The sequence below is a fragment of the Mauremys reevesii genome, linkage group 8 (genome assembly GCF_016161935.1).
Source record: "Mauremys reevesii isolate NIE-2019 linkage group 8, ASM1616193v1, whole genome shotgun sequence".
Classification (NCBI taxonomy): domain Eukaryota; kingdom Metazoa; phylum Chordata; order Testudines; family Geoemydidae; genus Mauremys; species Mauremys reevesii.
The window spans coordinates 85,293,286-85,313,331 of NC_052630.1; the positions used below are offsets into that span (position 1 = coordinate 85,293,286).

General features: G+C 39.3%; 1 protein-coding gene across 3 annotated transcripts in view; it reads left to right on the top strand.

The window, feature by feature from the left end:
• Positions 1 to 20,046, top strand: part of PIGK (phosphatidylinositol glycan anchor biosynthesis class K) — a 137,887-nt gene that overhangs the window by 36,044 nt on the left and 81,797 nt on the right. For all 3 annotated transcript variants that reach the window (XM_039486704.1, XM_039486705.1, XM_039486702.1), the window contains exons 7-9: positions 123 to 240; positions 1,377 to 1,487; positions 15,734 to 15,906. In XM_039486704.1, the coding sequence (XP_039342638.1) occupies positions 123 to 240; positions 1,377 to 1,487; positions 15,734 to 15,906 (402 nt within the window). The remainder of the gene's footprint in view (positions 1 to 122; positions 241 to 1,376; positions 1,488 to 15,733; positions 15,907 to 20,046) is intronic.

A 20,046-nucleotide genomic window follows, 5' to 3' on the forward strand; every position in this document is an offset into this window, starting at 1 on the left:
GTGTCTGAAATGTTCAGCCAGTTGGAGCTCTATTAAATATCTTGGTAACTATGCAGTGAAATGAATGAATGAAAACATAGTCTACAGAATGCCAGATGTGAAAGCTGTTTTATTTCTTTCAGATACAACGAATTGCTGTTTATTATTGATACCTGTCAAGGAGCATCCATGTATGAACGATTTTATTCTCCAAATATAATGGCCTTGGCTAGTAGCCAAGTAGGAGAAGATTCACTTTCAGTAAGTATGAGTTTGGTTGGGTACTTGGAGCTAAGGTTAGGGTTCCTATGGGTAGAGCTCTCCACCCTTGAGTCAGGGTTTCTATGGGTAAGATACTTGGAGCTATGGGTAGGGCTCCCTGCCCTAAGGGTTAGGGTTTCTATAGGTGCAGCTCCCCACCAGAGGCTTAGGGTTCCTATGGGTAGGGTAGTTGGAGGTAGGGCAAAGGGGGTATTTCCAGAAGTGCTGAAAGGATTTGGCTCACACATCCCATTAACTTTCAGTGGCACTTCTGAAAATCTCCCCCTTAACTGCTTAACAACATAAAGGGTGTTTAGCTTCTAAAGCAGGGGCGAGCAAACTTTTTGGCCTGAGGGTCACATCGGGTTTCCGAAATTGTAAAATAATGAATTAAAAAAACGTAATGATAAATACCTTCTTTTCTGCAATGTAACAATAGAAATAGAAGATGTGATTTATAGTACAGTGGGTAGCGCACTTGAAGAGAAGGACATTAGTCATCTTCTCCCTACGCCTGCAAGTGGCTTACGCTTCCTCTTTCTGACTTTAGGCTATGGCCTTGAGGAAAGATTAAAGAGGCTAGGACTCTTCAGTTTGAGATCATTTGATCATTGCCTGTATGTTCTTATGTCTCATATGACAGCCACAGTTTGGGAAACCATCCTATTCTGTAGTTGTTTGATTTTTAAAGGTAGTGAGCACCATAGCCCCGGTAGGTGTTCAACATCTCTGAAAATCAGGCTCTACTCATGTGCTTACTGAAACTGGTCATGACCTCCTGGAGCCACACAGGATTATCCCCCCCCTTCTCATGCTCAAGAGGCCATAGTGGGAGAATCCTACCGGAGCTCTGCACAGGTGAATAATGGAGAAGGAGGCTTCCTGCAACCAGGCAAAGACAGGGCTAGTCAGAAATGAGTCTAAAAAGAGGAAGATAATAACATGCAATATACAGATTCATTTACACAGTCTATTGGGTTTTTTGATGGTTAGTAATCTTTTCTTGCATACTTCTGATAATTTGACTAATAGTAAAAATAATTCATAGGTTTGACACTTGCATGGTCCTGTTTGGCTCTGTTCCCATCAGGTTTTTGCTATGGAACACTCTTAAGTATGTATATTTTGTATTTAAGCATCAGCCTGATCTTGGGATTGGAGTTCACCTTATGGATAGATACACATTTTATGTCTTGGAGTTCTTGGAAGAAATTCACCCAGCCAGCCAGACCAATATGAATGACCTAGTAAGTAGTATACTGTATTCATTAGTTTGCTAACTACTCCTGTGTTCTCACAACTGGTCCATTTTGGCAATGGGAACTTCACAAAGTTTTTTGTTCTCCTGCATATCAAGAAAGTATTTTTGAAAATGTTTTTGTTGTTTTTATTTAGTAAAATCATTATATATTGACATTTTGGAGACTTGAGTCCACAGTTTTAAAATTGTTTTTTTTTTGCTTGATTAGGAAAAACTTAAATTAAAACAACCTGGGTATTTTACTGAAAAATGTCACTTGTGTGTGTTATCTCTGCATCCTGTGGAACCGATCCATTTGCCTGGTACCTAGAATCATGGACTGCAATCACTTTGCACATATGGAAAGGCAATCGTTGGCATTTGCTTTGCAGAGGAAATTTGTGTGTTGGAATCCTGATCCTACACTTGGAAACACATGAGCAGAGCCCCATTGACTACAGTGCTTCGCCACATAGGTGCAGGGGTCAGCCTGTGCAAATCCAGTTACAAGTCTGGGGCTTTATTTGTTCTTGGGCAAATATTATAATTGCCATTTATGATCCAACAAAAAATTTCTTGGTGAAGTTTAATGACAATGGCTTTTGAACAGTTACGTATGTTCCATCTTGGATACCATAAATTGAAAAAGCAACTACATTTCAGTAGCATTCTTAGCCTGTTGGCCTTGAACAGGTCAAACGTTCCTTTTTTTTTTTCATCGCAATGCATTATGCTTTTGTAGCTTGTTGCCGTAAATTATGTCATGCTGTTGTCAGAGACTTAAGAGCCACCATTGACCACACACATTAAATCTCCATTTCAGTAAAAGGAGCAGCTGTTCAAACATTTTATGTCAGTGTCTGTGGAGGCCGGTGTCAGCCTTGCTGCTAGATGAGGTGTAGTAGATTTCACACAAAGCAGCCCACACTGACAGATTTTGTGTTGACATAGAATTGATTCAGTGACTAATATGCTGACATTTTACTACCAAGAGTATGAAAATTCATTTCATTACATCATATTCTAATTTATGATGGGATTTGGAGAATTTTAGAACAAAACTTATGTCACAAGGATTAAGTAGCTTTTCTGTTGATTATGTACGTATTTAAAAAAAACATTTGAGTGAATTTGGCTGGAACACTCAATCTGTAGTCAAGGGAATTAATTGTCTTATAAAAAGAAACAGTACCAGAAATTCAGCAGCAGTTTGAAGTGTATAAATAGCCATCTGGAAAATGGTGTGAACTGGTTCAGCTAGTTAGAAATGTTAATGCAGATCTTGTTGATGACATAGCAAATCTGTAAATCCTCTATCCTTTCCATCGCTTTAATGACTTGTAAAAATGTTGACAACCACAAAATAACAGAAAAGTCCTGTGTGTTCCTTATTTTTAATTATAATTGTATTGGTTTTTCAGTGGCCAAATTCAAAGTATTCGGCAATACATTGAAATAGTACAGCAAACTCTGTAGTAGCATACTATACCCAAATACTATTTGAGGGATAAGGAGACTTGCATCACTGACACTCCCCCCGCGCCCCCCCCCCCCAAAAAAAAAAAGGAAAGAAAGAAAACACAAATGTATGTCACAATTTGCAATCAGAATACACTGTATTATCTTGAGACAGTGTGTGAATGAACTTCAGGGAATCTGACTTCCAGTTGCAGAAGTCAAATTCCACCATGCCTTCATCCTGAGGGATCCCTAAGAGCCATAACTCTAAACCCTGATAAAATAATCAGCTCATGTTTTGTGAGAAATTAAAGGGAATACTTTGGTCAGTGACTGAATTGCACTGCAGGGAACCTGCTTAAAAAAGAACAAATTCCTTGTCCAGGCCTGATTTTAAAAATTGGCACTATATAAATTTAGTGTAGCACATATTAAATAGATTAAAAACTGGTTAACAGACAGATCTCTGTAAGTCAAAAGTAACTGTAGATGGGGAATCATCATCCAAATGGTGTGATGTTAGTGAGGTCCCCAGGAATCTAGTCTTGGCCCAGTGTAATTCAGTATTTTTGTCTAATCTGGAAGAAAACATAAAATCATTGCTAGTAAAGTTTAGATGATGATCAAATTGCTGGAGTGACAAATGACAGGTTCATTTTACCAGATCAAGGTAAGGTAATAAGTGGAGATATACCAATCTCCTAGAACTGGAAGGGACCTTGAAAGGTCATTGAGTCCAGCCCCCTGCCTTCACTAGCAGGACCAATTTTTGCCCCAGATTCCTAAGTGGCCCCCTCAAGGATTGAACTCACAACCCTGGGTTTAGGCAGGCCAATGCTCAAACCACTGAGCTATCCCTCCCCCGCAATCTGTATGTATCTAAGTGATTTGTGTTTACATATGTGTTTTTAATACTGCCAAATATAAGGTCAAATACCTAGAAGCAAGACATTTAGGTCACTTACAGGATAGAGGACTGTACACTGGAAAGCTGGTGACTCTGCAAAAGACTTGGGGTCATGATGGTTAATCAACTGAATGAGAGCGCCCAATGCAATGCTGTGATTAGATATATTTTTGGCTATATAATCAAGAAACTATCCAGTAGAAATAGTGAGGCAGCATAGGTGAGACAATTACTAGAATAATGTGTCTAGGTCTGGTCTCACACTTCTAAAAGGATGCTGAAAAATTGAAGAGAGTCAGAAAAGAGCTTTACAAAGATGATGATGTGAGGTCTGGAAAACTTGCTTGCAGTGAAAGGCTTAGGAAGCTCAATCTGTTTATCTTATTAGGTTCAGAAGTGACTTGATTACAGTCCATAAGTACCTAAGTGGTGAGAAGATTTCTGATGGTAACGGACTTTAATCTATATAGGAGTAGACCTTGGCAGCATAATAACCAGGGCTTGCCTCCCAGAGAAGGTTTCAGTCTGTAACCTTTTTCTTAAAAAGCCTCAAGTCCACTCCCACAACATCAGTGTGTGCCTGCTTCAGCTTCTGGGCCATATGGCCTAATAGCACATATGAAGCTCTGCATGCCAAATTTCATCTTTGCTCTCTGCAGGCCTGGCTCCAATAGGTATATTGTCTTCCCAGGCACCTTCTGGACAGACATACGGATTTGTGTAGCAGCATAAGTGCTTTGGTCTCTTGGTTGGTGGTTGGATCTCCACAATGTGTGCAAAGGAATTCTGTTTTTATCCCCAGAACTGATTGACTCTGGTAACAGATGCATCTCTTAAAGTTTGGGGAGCCCATCTTGGTCAACTCCAGAGGCAAGCTCTTTAGTCATCTCTGGAAATTTCACTCCACATAAATGTTTGTGCTCCAGACTATTCTTTGGGCCTGTGAGATATTTGTCCACCATCAAGAATCAAGTGATAGCAATTCTTACAGACAAAACCACTGCCATGTTATATCTGAACAAGCAGGGGAAGTGCAAGATTGCCTCGATTGTGCCCGGAGGGGATCCTCCTGTGGAATTTATGCATTCATCACAATGCTTCCCTGAAGGCTTTTCACCTTCCAGGAACGAGAGTGGTCAGTCAGTCAGGAAGGACGCTCTCCATCAGATCTTTCGCTGCTGGCGGTACACAGCAATAGACTTTTTCATGACCAACCTGAACAAGAAGTGCACGAGCTTTTGCTCCAAGGTGGGCTTCAGTCTGGGTTCCATCACAGATGCTTTTCTTCTTCCGTGATCCAGTCATCTCCTATATGCATTCCCTCCAGTTCTTCTCATTCAGAGGGTACTCAGGAATCTGAAAAGAGACAAAGCAACATTAATCCTTATTGCATCAGCATGTGCAAGACAGTATTGGTTCATGGACCTACATCAGCTTTCCGTCTGGGCACCGATAACTCTACCACTAGTTGAGGTCTTCTGTCCCAGAATGAAGGCAAGTCTCTGTATTCCAACCTCCAATCTCTTTACCTTTCAGCATGGATGATCTCTGTTTGAATTTTCATGAGAAATTGTGCTCCTCAGCGGTTCAAACCTTTTTGGTGAGCAGCTGAAAAGAATTCACTAGACCCACAAATGCAGCAAAAGATTTTCAATTTGGGCACCATCTCAACATTTATGGCCCTCACACACCAGTTACACATGTGCTGGACTATCTGTTGCGCCTGAAATCAACAGGCCTTTCCGTTATTTCCACGAGAGTTTGCCTGGCTTCCTTTTCTGCACGACATCCACCAGTAGGTGGGTTTTACACTTTTTCTCACCTGCTCATTTCCTGGTTCTTGAAATACCTACTTACCATTTATCTTCCTGTGCCTGATCCTGTACTGGTCTGGGATCTCAATCTAGTCCTCTCCAAAGTCATAGCACCACCCTATTTGAGTCTCTGGCCACAACCTCACTTTTGTTATTGTCTCTGGTGGCAATCACTTCTGCTAGAACCATTTCAGAACTTCAAGCTCTCCTGGCTCATCCTTCTTTCATGGTTTTTCTATAAAGACAAGGTTTCCCTTAGGCAACCTCACAAGGTTGTGTCCACTTTCCACCTAAATCAGACTATTTATTTGCCAGTGATTTTTCTGAAACCTCATGCTTCTAAAGCTGGCAAACTACTTTATACATTGGATGTTCATTGAGCTTTGGCCTGGATCTCCCAGGCTTTGATAGCCTGTGATGAGAGAGTTAAGGGTCAATCAATGTCAACTCAGCAAATCTCACATTGGATTTTTACTATATTAAGCTCTGCTATGATCATACTAAAATCTCTCCTCCATTGAGAATAGTGGCTCACTCCACCAGGGCTCAGCCCACTTCATCAGTCTTTCTGAGCAATGTTGCAGTAGCTGGTATCTGTAAGGCAGCAACATGGTCATCTGCATATACTCTGTCCTCTTCTTATGCCATTACTCAAGTCTCTTGTAATGATGCCAACTTTTGCAAGCTGGGGTTATAGCCTCTATTCAGTTTATCTGAAGTCCCTCTGCTTGTAAGGGAACTGCTGATGAGTTTCTTGGAGTGGAATATATACATGCACAGTCACTCAAAGGAGAAAAAATGGTTACTTACCTGTAGAATACCTATTGTTCTTTGAGGTGTGTTGTGGACATACACATTCCACAACTCTCCCACCTTCCCTGCTACTTTGGAAATTATATACAGCAGTGTTAAGGAACAGAGGGGAAGATGGTGGCACGAGGCAAGCGGGGCGTATGTGCTGCTTAGTGGTACTAGTGACAAAAGTCTCTGACTCGAGTACATTGTGTGCACAGGTACCTGCAGCAGAATGTATATGTGCACAATGCATCTCAGAGAACAATGGTTGCTGTACAAGTAAGTAATCCTTTTTGTTTTCCTCCTTCAAGTTCTCTGGTTCCAGTAACCTCCTAGGCAGACCATCAAAATGAACCCCTTGCCTTGACAGGATGGATATGCTCCAACCTCAAAGTGCAAGAGGCAATGGTTGTCATTTTGTGCTTTATGTAGTTTTCCTTTTAGTTTCTATTACCTTTATAAAGATAATAATTGGAGAGGTGTATATAGTACCTAATTTTATGATAGGGCAAATATGCGTTACTTACATACAATAGGTGAGCATATTAGTAGTTTGTTCCTGTCTCCTCCAATAAGATATTTTTTTAAAACTAGCTATACAAACAATCTATATAGAAGAGAAAGCTAAATGCTCTCCATTTTAAGGTATCGGATATTCTGGTATGTATCATTGCTTAATAGTGTAATTGTTTTCTTTCTGAAATTGAATATTCTAGACTTTAAAGTATTTTTATCATGTTTCCTCTCAGAAGGATTAAATCCTATTAGTTTTTGTTCTGAAAATGGCCAAAATTGCTTGCTGAAAGCCATATACTATACATAATGGATCTGAACTGTCAAATAGGTACTTGGCTTCTATTAACAAATCTAAGGAATCTGATATATATATGATCCATCATAAGTAGTAACTCACTTCTACAGCATCTGCAGATAGTTGCTCCTTAATCATTTTCCTTGTAGTAATAAATGTTGCTGTTGTGATAGTAAAGGTCTTTTTAAAACCTTTAACTGATGATAACATCTTTCTCTACAAAGGCTGAATATAAAATGGGAAAGAGGAAAAACTAGGTCATATGTCTATATTTAATTTCATTCTTAGTCTCTGGATTCTTCTTATTTAGAAGAAAAAAATCCAAATTAAATGGCATTTATTCAAGAGCATTTATGTTATTTACAATTTTTAAGGAATAGGTGACTTTATCAGTTTGAACTTAGGAGGAAAACACAGTGGCAGCAATCTGTTGGAAAAGCTTTCTGCTTATACCAGAAGAACTTCAGGTTATGAGTACTTTGTTTATAGCATAGTTCTGTGTGATTATAGAACATCTAAAATTTATTAGGCAAGATCATTTCAAAATAGTGACTAAACAAACAGTCTCCTGGTCTTGGGTGTGGGTATGGGTATGGTATTTGGATGGAGATATTCTTGCCTTGGGAAGACTCCAGTTTTGATTGTCAGATTAATTGCTGTTGTGTTGGCCTGTCTCATCTGAGCTGGTAGACTGTTGGTGGCTCTGACTTCCATGTGCTGTTTTTCAAAGGAATTGTATCCTGTTATTCCTAGTGTGTAATCTTTTAGGAAGCAGTACAGCAACTTCTAGGTGTTCCTATACCCTATGATATTCAGAGCAGCCATTTTTCTTAAACCATCTCTCTCTCAGACCCACCTGAGCTCTTGGCACCATAGTGTTGCAGAGAATAAGGTCCTCCTGCTTGCTGTGCTCTACTCCACCCATTTCCCAACCCTCCTGCCCACCTGCATGGCTTGGGGATGTAGTGGCTCTGCAGACTCTGCCCTCTGACACTGCTACCCGTGCTGCATGGTACTGGAGCAGAAAGGGGAACCTTGTGGCCTTTTATGTCCCAGTGCCACTCTGTAGCCCAGGCAACAGTTTGGCCCGTAATCTACTCTTGGGGGTATTTCAGTATACACTATTTATGGTATAGTTATGCTTATTCTTCCTTTTCTTTTTTTTCCCCTTAACTATTTGTTTATTTAGGAAGTTTTAACAGGATTACAAATCCTTACCATGTAAATATCAGAGTCAAAACAGTAATCATTATAGCAATGAGCTTTTGTTTAGAGAAACGTACAGTAATATAGTCATTATATCTCTCTCTACTTAACAGGATGTTACCATATTACAGAGTGAAGCATCTTTACTCTGTCCATGTGATTTTTATTAAATTGAGCGAAATCTCAGGTTACGCATATCTACCAAATGTTACCACATTTTTCTCTTTCAAATTTTTAAAAGTAATTTTATCTTCTATTACTTTGCTTAGTTATGTCCCTAGTGCTATCCCCTGTCAATTATAAATATTTTTTTGATTAGGAAAAGTTTGCCCCTACTGCCATCCATACTCTGTATTAAACTGTAAATAATTTATTCTTCCTGACCCCCCCTTTTTTTATCGTTTAGTAAAGTTCATGTATTAATAGATACTGTAAAAACAATAGTACTCTTGAGATTTTTTTTAACTAAGTAATTGTTATTGGTATACTCTGATGTTTTAAATTCTTAAAAACTTAGTATCTAGTCTTAATTATTTTTCTTAGCCAAGAAGCATGTATTTGCTTATAGAGTGACTTTATGTTGTGTAGAAGTGGATGTTTGCAGTCTTGGAGAACGTAAAGACTTATGAATATAAACTAATTCTGGGCTGCATTTGGCTGTGTTGCTTCTTAAGTGTCTACAGCAGGAGCACTTTATGGAATGACTGACATACCACCAGGTGCCAGATGACTGAGGAGCATCTCCCCAGGTAGTGTTCAATCCATACAGCCTAGAGCTGCAATAGACAGCATTTATTGTGGGTAAAGATTAAGCCCATTGCTAACCCACAAAAGGGGCCATTTTTCTGGTTTTAATCTCTGACCTATTTGAGTAAATTTTATAAACTAAACTCATGTTCTCTAGGTTAGAGGAAAAATCTGCATCTATTTCTATACCTTGTCATCCAAAAGAAAATCTGCTGGGTAGAAGTGCATCCAGGGGCAAAGCTCTGGGAAGGCAGTGTTCAGTTTAAGGAGCACAGAACTCCTCAGGGGTCGAGAGTAGGGATGAAGAGAAAAGTCCAAAAGGAGCAGAAGACTCATTTGTCTGGATGTTTCAGTTGGACTTTTGTTATCTCGACTGAACTGAAAGGTGACCTGGCTGGAGGGCTAGGTCATGGAAGGTATAGACAGAAACAAGCCATCACATGGCCAAAGAAGAGGTCAACAGAGGATGCTAGAGATGAAGACCTTCTGCAATGCCACATTGTTACATCAGGGAGTGCTGCAGGGTGAGTTGAACCATTGGAAAGGAAGAACCTGGGGCTGAAATTGAGCAAGAGTCAGTCTAGCTGCCTCCACTAGGGGCTGCTGCAAAAGACAGAGGGTGGAACTGGGAGCACTTGAATTTTGTTGGCATCTGGCTTGTGTTTTGCCTTTCTTCTCTAGATTAAAGAGCTCTGCAGTGCCTGATATTTTCTTCACATGAATGTATTTATATGCTGCAATCATTTCATCCCTCAATCTAATTTTTGATAAACAAAACAGATTGAGCTCTGTTTTGATAAACAAAACAGATTGTCTCTCACTGTAACACTTTTTTTTCTAGCCCTCTAATCTTTTTTGTGCATCTTCTTTGCAACATGTCCAGTTTTTCAACATCCTATTTAAAATGTGGACGCCAGAGCTGGATACAGTATTGGTCTCACCAGTACTCTGTACAGTGCCTTCCTTACTCCTACTTACCACTCCTTCTTTGTATATCCAAAGATCACATAAGTCCCTTTTGCCACGCCCACCCCTGGTTAGCTGAACTAATTAATAAGATCACTTTGAAATGTAATTTAAAGTTGATGGCATGATTTTTAGCATGATGACGTATAACAGGATTAGGCCGAAGTGAAGTTCTGACATTGCCTGGCAGCTAATGAGTATGGCAAAGTGAGCTATCCATACACCTAACATGTTGTTATTATTTATTTGTATTTTTCAACCAGATTATTTCTTTTAGCACTCCTGACACTTCCAACTTGATATTCGACTGATATCAAGCCTAAAAAGGCAGAGTAGTTTTGCTATCTATGTGTAGCAAAGCAAAACTCTTCTCATGAATTTAAAACTGAACTTTATCGTAACAGATAGAGGTGAATGTTGGCACAATGGATTGAAATAAAATCTGTACTTCTGGAAGCAAAATATGCCCTTCAGGTGAGCAGATCAATGAAATAATTGAATTGGTAATTACTTATCCTCTGCAGTTACCTTAACTTTCCAGAGCAAACTGGTTATTTTCTGTTAGACAGTATATAGTTCTCATGGTTTTATTTTTATTGGTGCCTCAGGTAGTTTAGCATGATGGAGGAAGATACACTGAGCTAGGCAGAGAAGGGATGCACTCAGGGTTGCAGACTGGTTCCTGAGAAATTCCTGGGGCAGCACAGCTAACACAGCTCCCTTTCTTCTGGGCTTGTGATAAAAGCACAATTGACCCCAAAGTAGGATGGTCTTGGGTTTTTAAAGATGTCTTTTAAATCCCTTTCATATACAGTTTATCACAGATTTCATTCACTCTTAGAATGTACTCATTGAAAGAAGGAGGATTTTTTAAATTGGCAGTTTTATAGGAATAAAATAGAAGAATTTGTCACGACTATTTCACCAATAAGAGAGCAGATCAATGGGCTTTCAGATAAAAGAACTGTTGTCGTCGTGTGCCTTCAGTAGTTAACATAAAGAAGAATTAGTAAGCAGCTTTTGCTCTGAGGTCTTTGAAGCTATTTGCAACGGAGTCAACTTCAATCAAAAACCTTTGGTGCTAGGTTTGAAATTCTGTTGGGAACTGATAGATAAAAGTTATGGGTGATGTGCTTTGAAAAGTCATTCGTAGTTTGTTGAATCATTTATACACCTCCACTTGTGGTGGTGTTGACATTACAGAAATATAAAATTGTTACAGTTACTCAATGTTTTATAACATTCCTTGCCAGTGCAGTGGCTTGATGGCATAGCTACAGTGTAGAAGACTTATATTTTCAATAATTTGTGAATTAAAAAATACAAATATTATGGATATTCATGGGCTTTAAAGATTTAGATTTTTAAGGTTGTGCACTTTGAGAAGCTAAGAGTGAAGGGAAAATGGCTGATCTTTCTCTTCAAGAAGTGATTTGCAAGATGGCCAGAGAGGAAGTCTCTTTTCTACTCACTTATCTGAAGATGTACAGCCAAACTCATCCATGTGCCCAGCTCTTGGGCCAGTGTGTGTCTCTCCAATTCCAGAGCTGCTAATGCTGGTTAAGAATAACCATAGAAAACTAGACTTCTCTCTTGCTTCTGATCACTTTCCTGTGCCAGTATACAATGAAGTTGGAACAGTAAACTAAGGGGTTGCTTGCAGGAGAAGGCAAAATGCTTTGAAGAATGGGTAGGACATGGGTGGGATCCAGAGTTGGTGAGTTAACAAAGAGCTGGAGAGTGTAAGTGCCATGCCTAAAAACACAGATGTAATCCTCCAAGATGACACTAGCTGTGCAACGAGTGTGCACCCCAAGTGTAAATGGGATGGAACAAACATGGTTATTGGCAGCTATGTGGAAGTGAAGGTTCTGTTTTCTCTGATATCTTTCATGAATAGATCTCATCAAATGGACCACTCTGATTTTATTGCTACCTAAGACTAACTGTTCTATTTTCTATACTACTACATCATGCTGCATAAGCTGTGTTACGGTGAGCCCCAGGAGACCTGCCTGGTGACATAGTTGTCTGGCTTCTTGCATATTTTCTGCCAGGTACATAGGAAATACTATTGAGATGTTCCTCCTATTTTTTTTTTTAAAGCAGATATTTGGCAACACATTTTGGTTCAAACACTGTTTTTTTTTTTCAATGGTAATAAAAGCACCTGATAATAGCCAGCACCATCCAGTTACTAGTCTAGTACATCGTGTGTTCTAATGGGAAGAGAAAATACTAGTCTAGCTGCCTGGTAGTTTCTTGCCATCCTTAAACGGGGTTGGAGGAATCTTTGCTCTTTCTCTTCCTGTCACTAAAGAACTGTTCCCACATTCCAATCCTCCATTTGGTTTTGTATTTCCTATGTCCTATCAGAGGCAGCAATATCTACTGGGGAGCTGAAGACTGAGAATCAGGAGAGTGGGGTCATATTCACAAATCTGCTACTGACTCACTGTGTGGTCATGAACAAGTAATTTCTCTTTTCTCAGTCTTTTCATTTTATAGTTGGGAGAGTAATGATTCTTAACCTTGAGGTCCTTGGATAGAAGGTGCTATATAAATCAAAGTCTTATTCCAAGACTGCTCCACGCTATATCCAGGGATTGGAGTCCACAGTGGTTGTAAACGTGCTGTAAAGACTACTAGTGTTCATTTTAGATTGTAGATGTGTGCTTTCCCTAAGCGATGGCAGGGAAATCTTGGATTGCATTTGTTGGGTTTTGGAGGATTGTAATTTGGATACCTGGTCCTAGCAGTAAGAACTATAGCCAGAGTCCTCCCCAGCCCTAATAATGTTGTGTGTTTAATTTATGGTCAAGTGGCTTCTCATGGATTGGCAGTAACCCACCATCCCTTGCCAGCAGAGGTTAGAAAGATGGGGTGTTCCCTCATACCTAAGTGAGATTTGGAGATACCCTAGTGCAGGGGTAAGCAACCTATGGCACACGTGCCAAAGGCAGCACGCAAGCTGATTTTCAGTGGCACTCACACTGCCCAGGTCCTAGCCACCGGTCCGGGGGGCTCTGTATTTTAATTTAATTTTAAATGAAGCTTCTTAAACATTTTAAAAACATTATTTACTTTATATACAACAATAGTTTAGTTATATATTACAGACTTATAGAAAGAGACCTTCTAAAAACGTTAAAATGTATTACTGGCATGTGAAACCTTAAATTAGAGTGAATAAATGAAGACTCGGCACACCACTTCTGAAAGTTTGCCGACCCCGACCTAGTGCAATACTTTGAATGGGAATACAGACCTGGTTAGACCATGGGTTTAGGAGAGTTTGTTATGGTTTTGGAAAGAAGATACATGTCTAGATCTGAAAAGCCATGTTTACAGAATTACAGAAATGGAAGGGTTGTGGGAGGAGAGGAGGATGGACAGCAACGATGCATAGAGTAATGATGCTATCATCCCCTTTTGTGCCCCTGCTTTCAGAAGTTGATAGAACCATATGTCTTGTTGTATTACTTATTTAATAAACGTTTACAATCACTTGAAATAGTAACTTGAGTTTGTCTTCTCTGATGCCTACTTAGTCTGAGTAAAGTCTTTGGTATCTCGAATTTCTTGGGATCTAAGGAGAACCTAGATAAGTTTGTTACTGCCTCCTTCACTTGATGGCTGTGCCTTTACAGCAGTGTCAGTGCTGCATTTTGGAATTTAGCATAGCAGTGGAACTGATCTGTGGATAATATGCTGCGTGAGCATATTACTCTACACTAAGGCCTGGTCTACACTAGGGTGGGGGGTCGAACTAAGGTACGCGACTTCAGCTATGCGAATAGCGTAGCTGAAGTCGAACTACTTTAGTTCGAACTTCTTACCTGTCCAGACGCTGCGGGATCGAAGTGTAGGGATATTAAAGAAGGTTTATATTAAACATGGTTTATATGAGAAATGATTTATTGATTTATTGTTAATTGATACTTTATAACTTAAGGTTTATGTTAGAAGTAAATTTGTGATTCCCAACATTTAGCCTCTAACCTGCAAGCCACCAGCTGTGTCTGTGTGAAGCCTGCTCAAAGAAATACTTTGTATAAAACTTGTTAAACATTAATTAACTCTAAGTAAGCCAAAACTGTAGCTGTTATAGTGTATAGATAGAAACCCCCACCCTCTGTAAGTTTTCATCTCACTTTATCTTGGTAAAGAGACAGTGAAATAGATGTGATTAAGATAGAGAATGTATGTGACTGAATGGTTAGGGAGTCACCAGCCTGAAGAATTCAGTGTCGGCTGAAGAAGGTGTCAAGTGGGATCAAAATCCACCCACCACACCTCAAAGGAAGGAAAAACAAAACACCTAATAACATGGAGCCAGCCATCTGCTGATTGATTTAGCAACAGCAGAATGAAGCAACTCTCATGAACTGACATAGGAATAAATTCCTATAAAACTGGACTCTAAAGACTGAGGACTTTGAGTCTATGGTTCTGCTGCCAGCCTCCAAGAGCATCAGATGCATCTGACACAGACTCGGCTCCATCCTCATGACCAAGATACCTGGCCAGTAACTTGGCATGAGCAACATCTAGGCTGGTAACTATAACATCTATACAGAACCTGAATGAATGATTGTGTGAATGAATATATGTGTGTGTGTGTATGTATGTATGTATAAGGAATAAGTAGTAATAGAAACAAGTAGAAAAACATTGTTTTTTGTTTTGTTATGGTATTTACAATAAATGTGGCATCTTTGCCTTATCCCTCTTAATAAGATCCTGCTGGTTTTTATTATATTGGTATAACAGAAGTCCGCGGCTCCCCCGTCGACTCCGCCACCGCCGTTCGCGGTGGTGGAGTTCCGGAGTCGAACTATCGCGTCTAGATTAGACGCGATAGTTCGAACTCCGAGAAGTCGAACGCTACGCGTCGACCCGGCAGGTAAGTATAGACCTACCCTAACTTAAAATAAGTCTAAATTATTTTTAATATATGATGATTCTAATTCATAGTTAATTTTCAGGCTGTAGAAGGGAAACAACTATTGGGATTTTGGCTCCTCTGGACCTATGTCAAGAATCCAAATTCTTGCTTCATTTTTGCAACCTTTTTAATTAGCTACTCAGTAGACTTTCCAAGGCTGTGCAAGCACTTATCCAGCCTCACTTGCCTCCCGTTGATCAACCTATAGGATTCCCACCTAGTTTTATTTTTCAGAAGTTGCCACATGTACATTGAAAAACAGCTTGTTCTGATGAACGGCTTGTTTTCTCTCAGAGTTGCATATAACTCCCCTTTAATATTAATTTGCCATTAGAGTTAATGGGAGTTACATTCATATCAGGAGCAAAAGTGGTTTCTAAATGCATAATCATGACAAAACAGCACTTCTTAGTTCTTTAGTTAAATCATCTTTTCTAAGTGTGGAAAACCATTGCATGTGTTACTGATACCAGTGAAATCAATGCTGATTTTGTTTAGCGTTTGTCTCTCCTTTCCCAACAATATTCTGACAGACACCAACAGAGACTAATTTAAAGAGTAAATGTGAGAGGGGAAAATGTAACTCTCCTTTTTTGTTCAGTTTCAGGTGTGCCCTCGAAGTTTGTGTGTTTCTACACCTGGACACCGGACTGATCTTTTTCAGAGAGATCCTCAGAATGTTCTGATAACGGATTTCTTTGGCAGTGTACGAAAGGTGGAAATTACAACACAGACCATTTCTCTGGATCCTAACTTAGTTGGCTTGGAAACCAGGTATGTGTATATATATATTTTCAGTTTTGGTTCATATACTTTAATATAGTATAAATAGAGAACATATACTGTTGCTGTACCCATCTGTTTTGTACTCAATATGAAGTCTGTGAACATGCAGTATATTTTAATGAGTAAGGCTTTGATTCTCCACTCCATCTGACATGGGGGGCTGCAGCTCTCTGATTCAGGGCAGCCCAGCTCCAGCGCAAGTTCAGGGTGCATAGGAGCACTTCTAACTTGCATCATTGGAGGGTCAAGCAGGGTGACACTCTGCTCTGCCATACCCCCCTTCCTGTACCACTCCAACCCATCCTCCTCCTTCCCCTTATGCAATGGGGGGAGGGGGAAGGAGGGGAAGGGGAGGGCAGGGCAGCATCACGCTGGGTCCAATAGGCAGCTGAGCCTCATTCTTCCATCCAGCCACTGGTGGAGAGAACACCTGGGCAAGAGGAATTCTCCCTATGGCTGTCTGAGTGGTTTAGGGCTACATAGCACAAAGTGGTTTTAGACTAGAGAATCCAGCCATAAGGAATTTTATGGCTGATATAATACTGCTGCATTTTGACACCCAACAGCAGCTGTTCAACGTGAAAGCCCTGTATGCACTGGGCATGTTTATTTTTAGAAAATTGTGGTGGATTTAGGATTCTCATGAAAGGTGCAAAATCCTCTTCATACCAGCCTGTACCAAAAATATCTCAGCCCCTTCTCTGGGGGAATGTGATTGTCCCTTTTATTTTTAGATTAATTTTCCATTGAAAATCCAGAGGATTGCCTTCTGTGTCTTCTAATATGGTATTTTATTTGAAAATAAAGCTTTTAAATCTTGAGAAGTAGCCACAGAGAAGTGTTCCTCAGAGAAGCAACTCTGCAATAACTCTTGGGATTTTGAGCTCCATGTAGTAATGTATACATGATGTTATTCAAGATTGAGTGAGGGGATACAGGCAGTGTCAGCCAATTGACGAAGTGTATACTCTCTTCAGTGCTGTACGATAAAAACAGGACTTCTGGTTTTCATTTTAAATTGATACTTTGAGATAAATATTTCTGAAATCTAAGGCTCTAGAGAATTCTTACAGTTGTGCCTAAACTCAATCACTGTACTTTCAGACATCACTTTGGCCTAATTCCTAGCCAGTTTCACACAGCAAAATGATGTATGGCTCATAATTCTGTCTTAAGTAAGCTGAAAAGTGCCTGGAAAATGGGAATTTGGGGGCTAAATACTTATTCGTTGAAAAATTCTCCCTTCTCTAAACTACGTTGCAAAAATATAGTCAAAGATCAAGATATGGCCACCAACAAAAACTTTTTAACAAACCAGTTTTTACTTTCCTTATTAGAAGCTCTTGTTAAGTAGGCCACAAAGATTTTTCTACTTCATATCACTGCTAGTAAACTATATACGTCTTCATCTTTCCTCTTAGATTGTCTGTCAGGTAGCTTGCTATTCACACACAAAAAAACCTCTGCCAGGTTTCTTAATAGATGCTTTGATCCTGCATAAACACTTGTGCCCTTGGGTAGCTTTACTTGTGGGAATAGTTCCATGGGCTTGAGTGAGGCTACTCATGTGAGTAAAGTTAGTTAGGCATAAGTATTTTTTGATTGGGCTCACTGATAACCATTTGATGGCTTCTTGTTTCAATAATAGTTAAGCAAGGCCTTAGGTTCATTGTATTTCTAGTACTCTGTTGCCATCTGTTGGGAGCGTGTATAAGGTGACTGATTTGTATTATTGAGATTCTTTCATGTTGTATTTGCCTTTCTGTTACAGCCCTTTGTAAAATGACCTGAGAACATTGTGTTGCCATCTGCCAGAAAGAAATATGAATCCGGTTATAGACTGTTTTTATGTATATAGATAGATATAGATATGGATATACATATTTTGTGATTCATCATTTTTCTTAGAACACTGTACAGAATTGCTCGTGGTTTCCTTCTGGCCTGAAAAATCTGATTTTTGGTGTTGGCTTGTAGGTAAGTTAAGGGACAAACTATTAGTAGTAACAGGGAGGTGAGTTCTTTAGCATAAGTGGGAGATACCTGCTTCTAGTCTAGTATGTTCGATTTATAGCATAACTATCTCGTGTATGCGCATATGGATCTAGTGTGTGCTGGTCTTTTGTAAAATAATATTATGTTCTTATGTGTTCTACAATATTCAAATATTGTTTTTTCAAGCAATAATATATTTTATAGTGCTTCAGATCTCCGTTTTCAGTAGCTCTGTTGTTATGGTTTAAAACATAACCTTTTTTTTTAATAGAAAAAGCCTTTTGGAGCAGTGTAGAAAGTTCTATGGCTTTCTGGAATTACCTTCAAAGACAGCTGCGCACAATGTTTAATAAATTCCTCAAAGGAATTAGCTCTAAGTAAGGCAGGGTCTTCAAAGCTATATTTCGCTACAGTGAGCAGCGAGGAAATGTAACTTTAAGTGCAAAAAAACTTAGGAATATATTTATCTGCCAGTTACCATTTCCCAGTATTGTCCTCTTTAAATGTCTGGCAGATCATTCTCCTTCTCAACGCACCCTTGTCACAACCCTCAGTAGCTGGCTTGAATGGGGACTGAGATGTGAGGCAAAGATGAGGAGGTGCTAGACACGTAAAAGGACAATAGCGTGAAATGGTAATTAGTAGATATCAGAGTTTGTCAAACTGTGGACATCTGTGCTACACAGATCACTTGGTGGTTGGCCCTGGGTAGGTTGGCTGGTCTTATACCGGCTCTTCTTTCCAGCTTCTATATTACATTAAACTATGACTGAAATTTGGCAAGTGCTGTCCTAATCGTACTTTTGGATGTAAGTGATTGTTGTGGTTGCATTTGAACATTAGGCAGTGGGGACAGAAAAAAAGGTGGGGAAGGCAGTTCATGCAGTATACATTTGCATGGGTGGCTGTCCGCAACTTTTGTATTCATGAGTTGGCTGTGCTGTGATTGAGTTGGAGAGTTTTTCTAAAACTTTTTTTTTTTAAATCAATGCAGTACCGAAATACAACTTTGCAGGGCCTGCTATACTAAAAAAGTGTAGTATGTGAGATTTTGTCTGAGGAATCTATTGAACCTTCTGTACAGCTGTTCTGAAGGTGATGTTAGAAAGCCACAGCGCTTTTCTATGACATTAACTTGTAATGAGACACGTCGAACATTTATAGTACAGATTAACTATTTAATTTTCCCTAGCTGAACATAAACATAGTTTCTGAATTTAAAAATATGGGTCAATGATCTTCCCAGTGCTAATCCTACAAACTTTCTGCATATTGATAATGGGACTTAAGATACTAAATCACTTAAGAACTCTTGAATATTTGACCACTGTTTAATCTATTAAAATTAATACCAATGTCCTAGAACTGGAAGGGACCTTGAAAGGTCTTCTAGTCCAGCCCCCTGCCTTCACTAGCAGGACCAAGTACTGATTTTTGCCCCAGATCCCTAAGTGGCCGCCTCAAGGATTGAACTCACAACCCTGGGTTTAGCAGGCCAATGCTTAAACCACTGAGCCTGGATAATAAACACATACCTTCAATAAACTTCATTAAGTAATATAGCTATAGCATGACAGAGTATCACCCTTTCCCATGATTGCACCAATATACAGGAGACACGTCTGAAAAATTGGTGTGATGGAAACTTTTGAAATCTTTTAATGTAAGGATTTTAGGTATTCCAAGGTCTCTAGAATTGGAAGAGCTGTTTCATAGATAATTCCTCTGTCTTGAATTACCTTTCTGAGTTGGGGCCCTCACTTTATATTCTGAAGATAATGGGCATATTTTTAAAATCTCCTATTTAATATTTGTCTTCTTATCTCTATCCTCTAGACTGACTGTAGTAAATTTAGCTGTGCAGTTTTATAGGGATTGTATCATGGGCAAACTTTGAGCCTAAAGGGTATTTCTAAATAAGATTTTTATTTTTCCTGGTATGTGGATATGAGATTTTGAGAAGAAAATCACTGGCATATACCCTTTATGAATGTCTTCCGGCTTTCAACCCTCTGTGTTTACTTTCAGTGAAACTGACAGTAAAGTCTAAAAAATACACATTTTTTTTTCAAACATGATGCCAAAGTCATCTTACTAACACCATTTAGGCAGAAAGGAAGCTTATTTAAATAT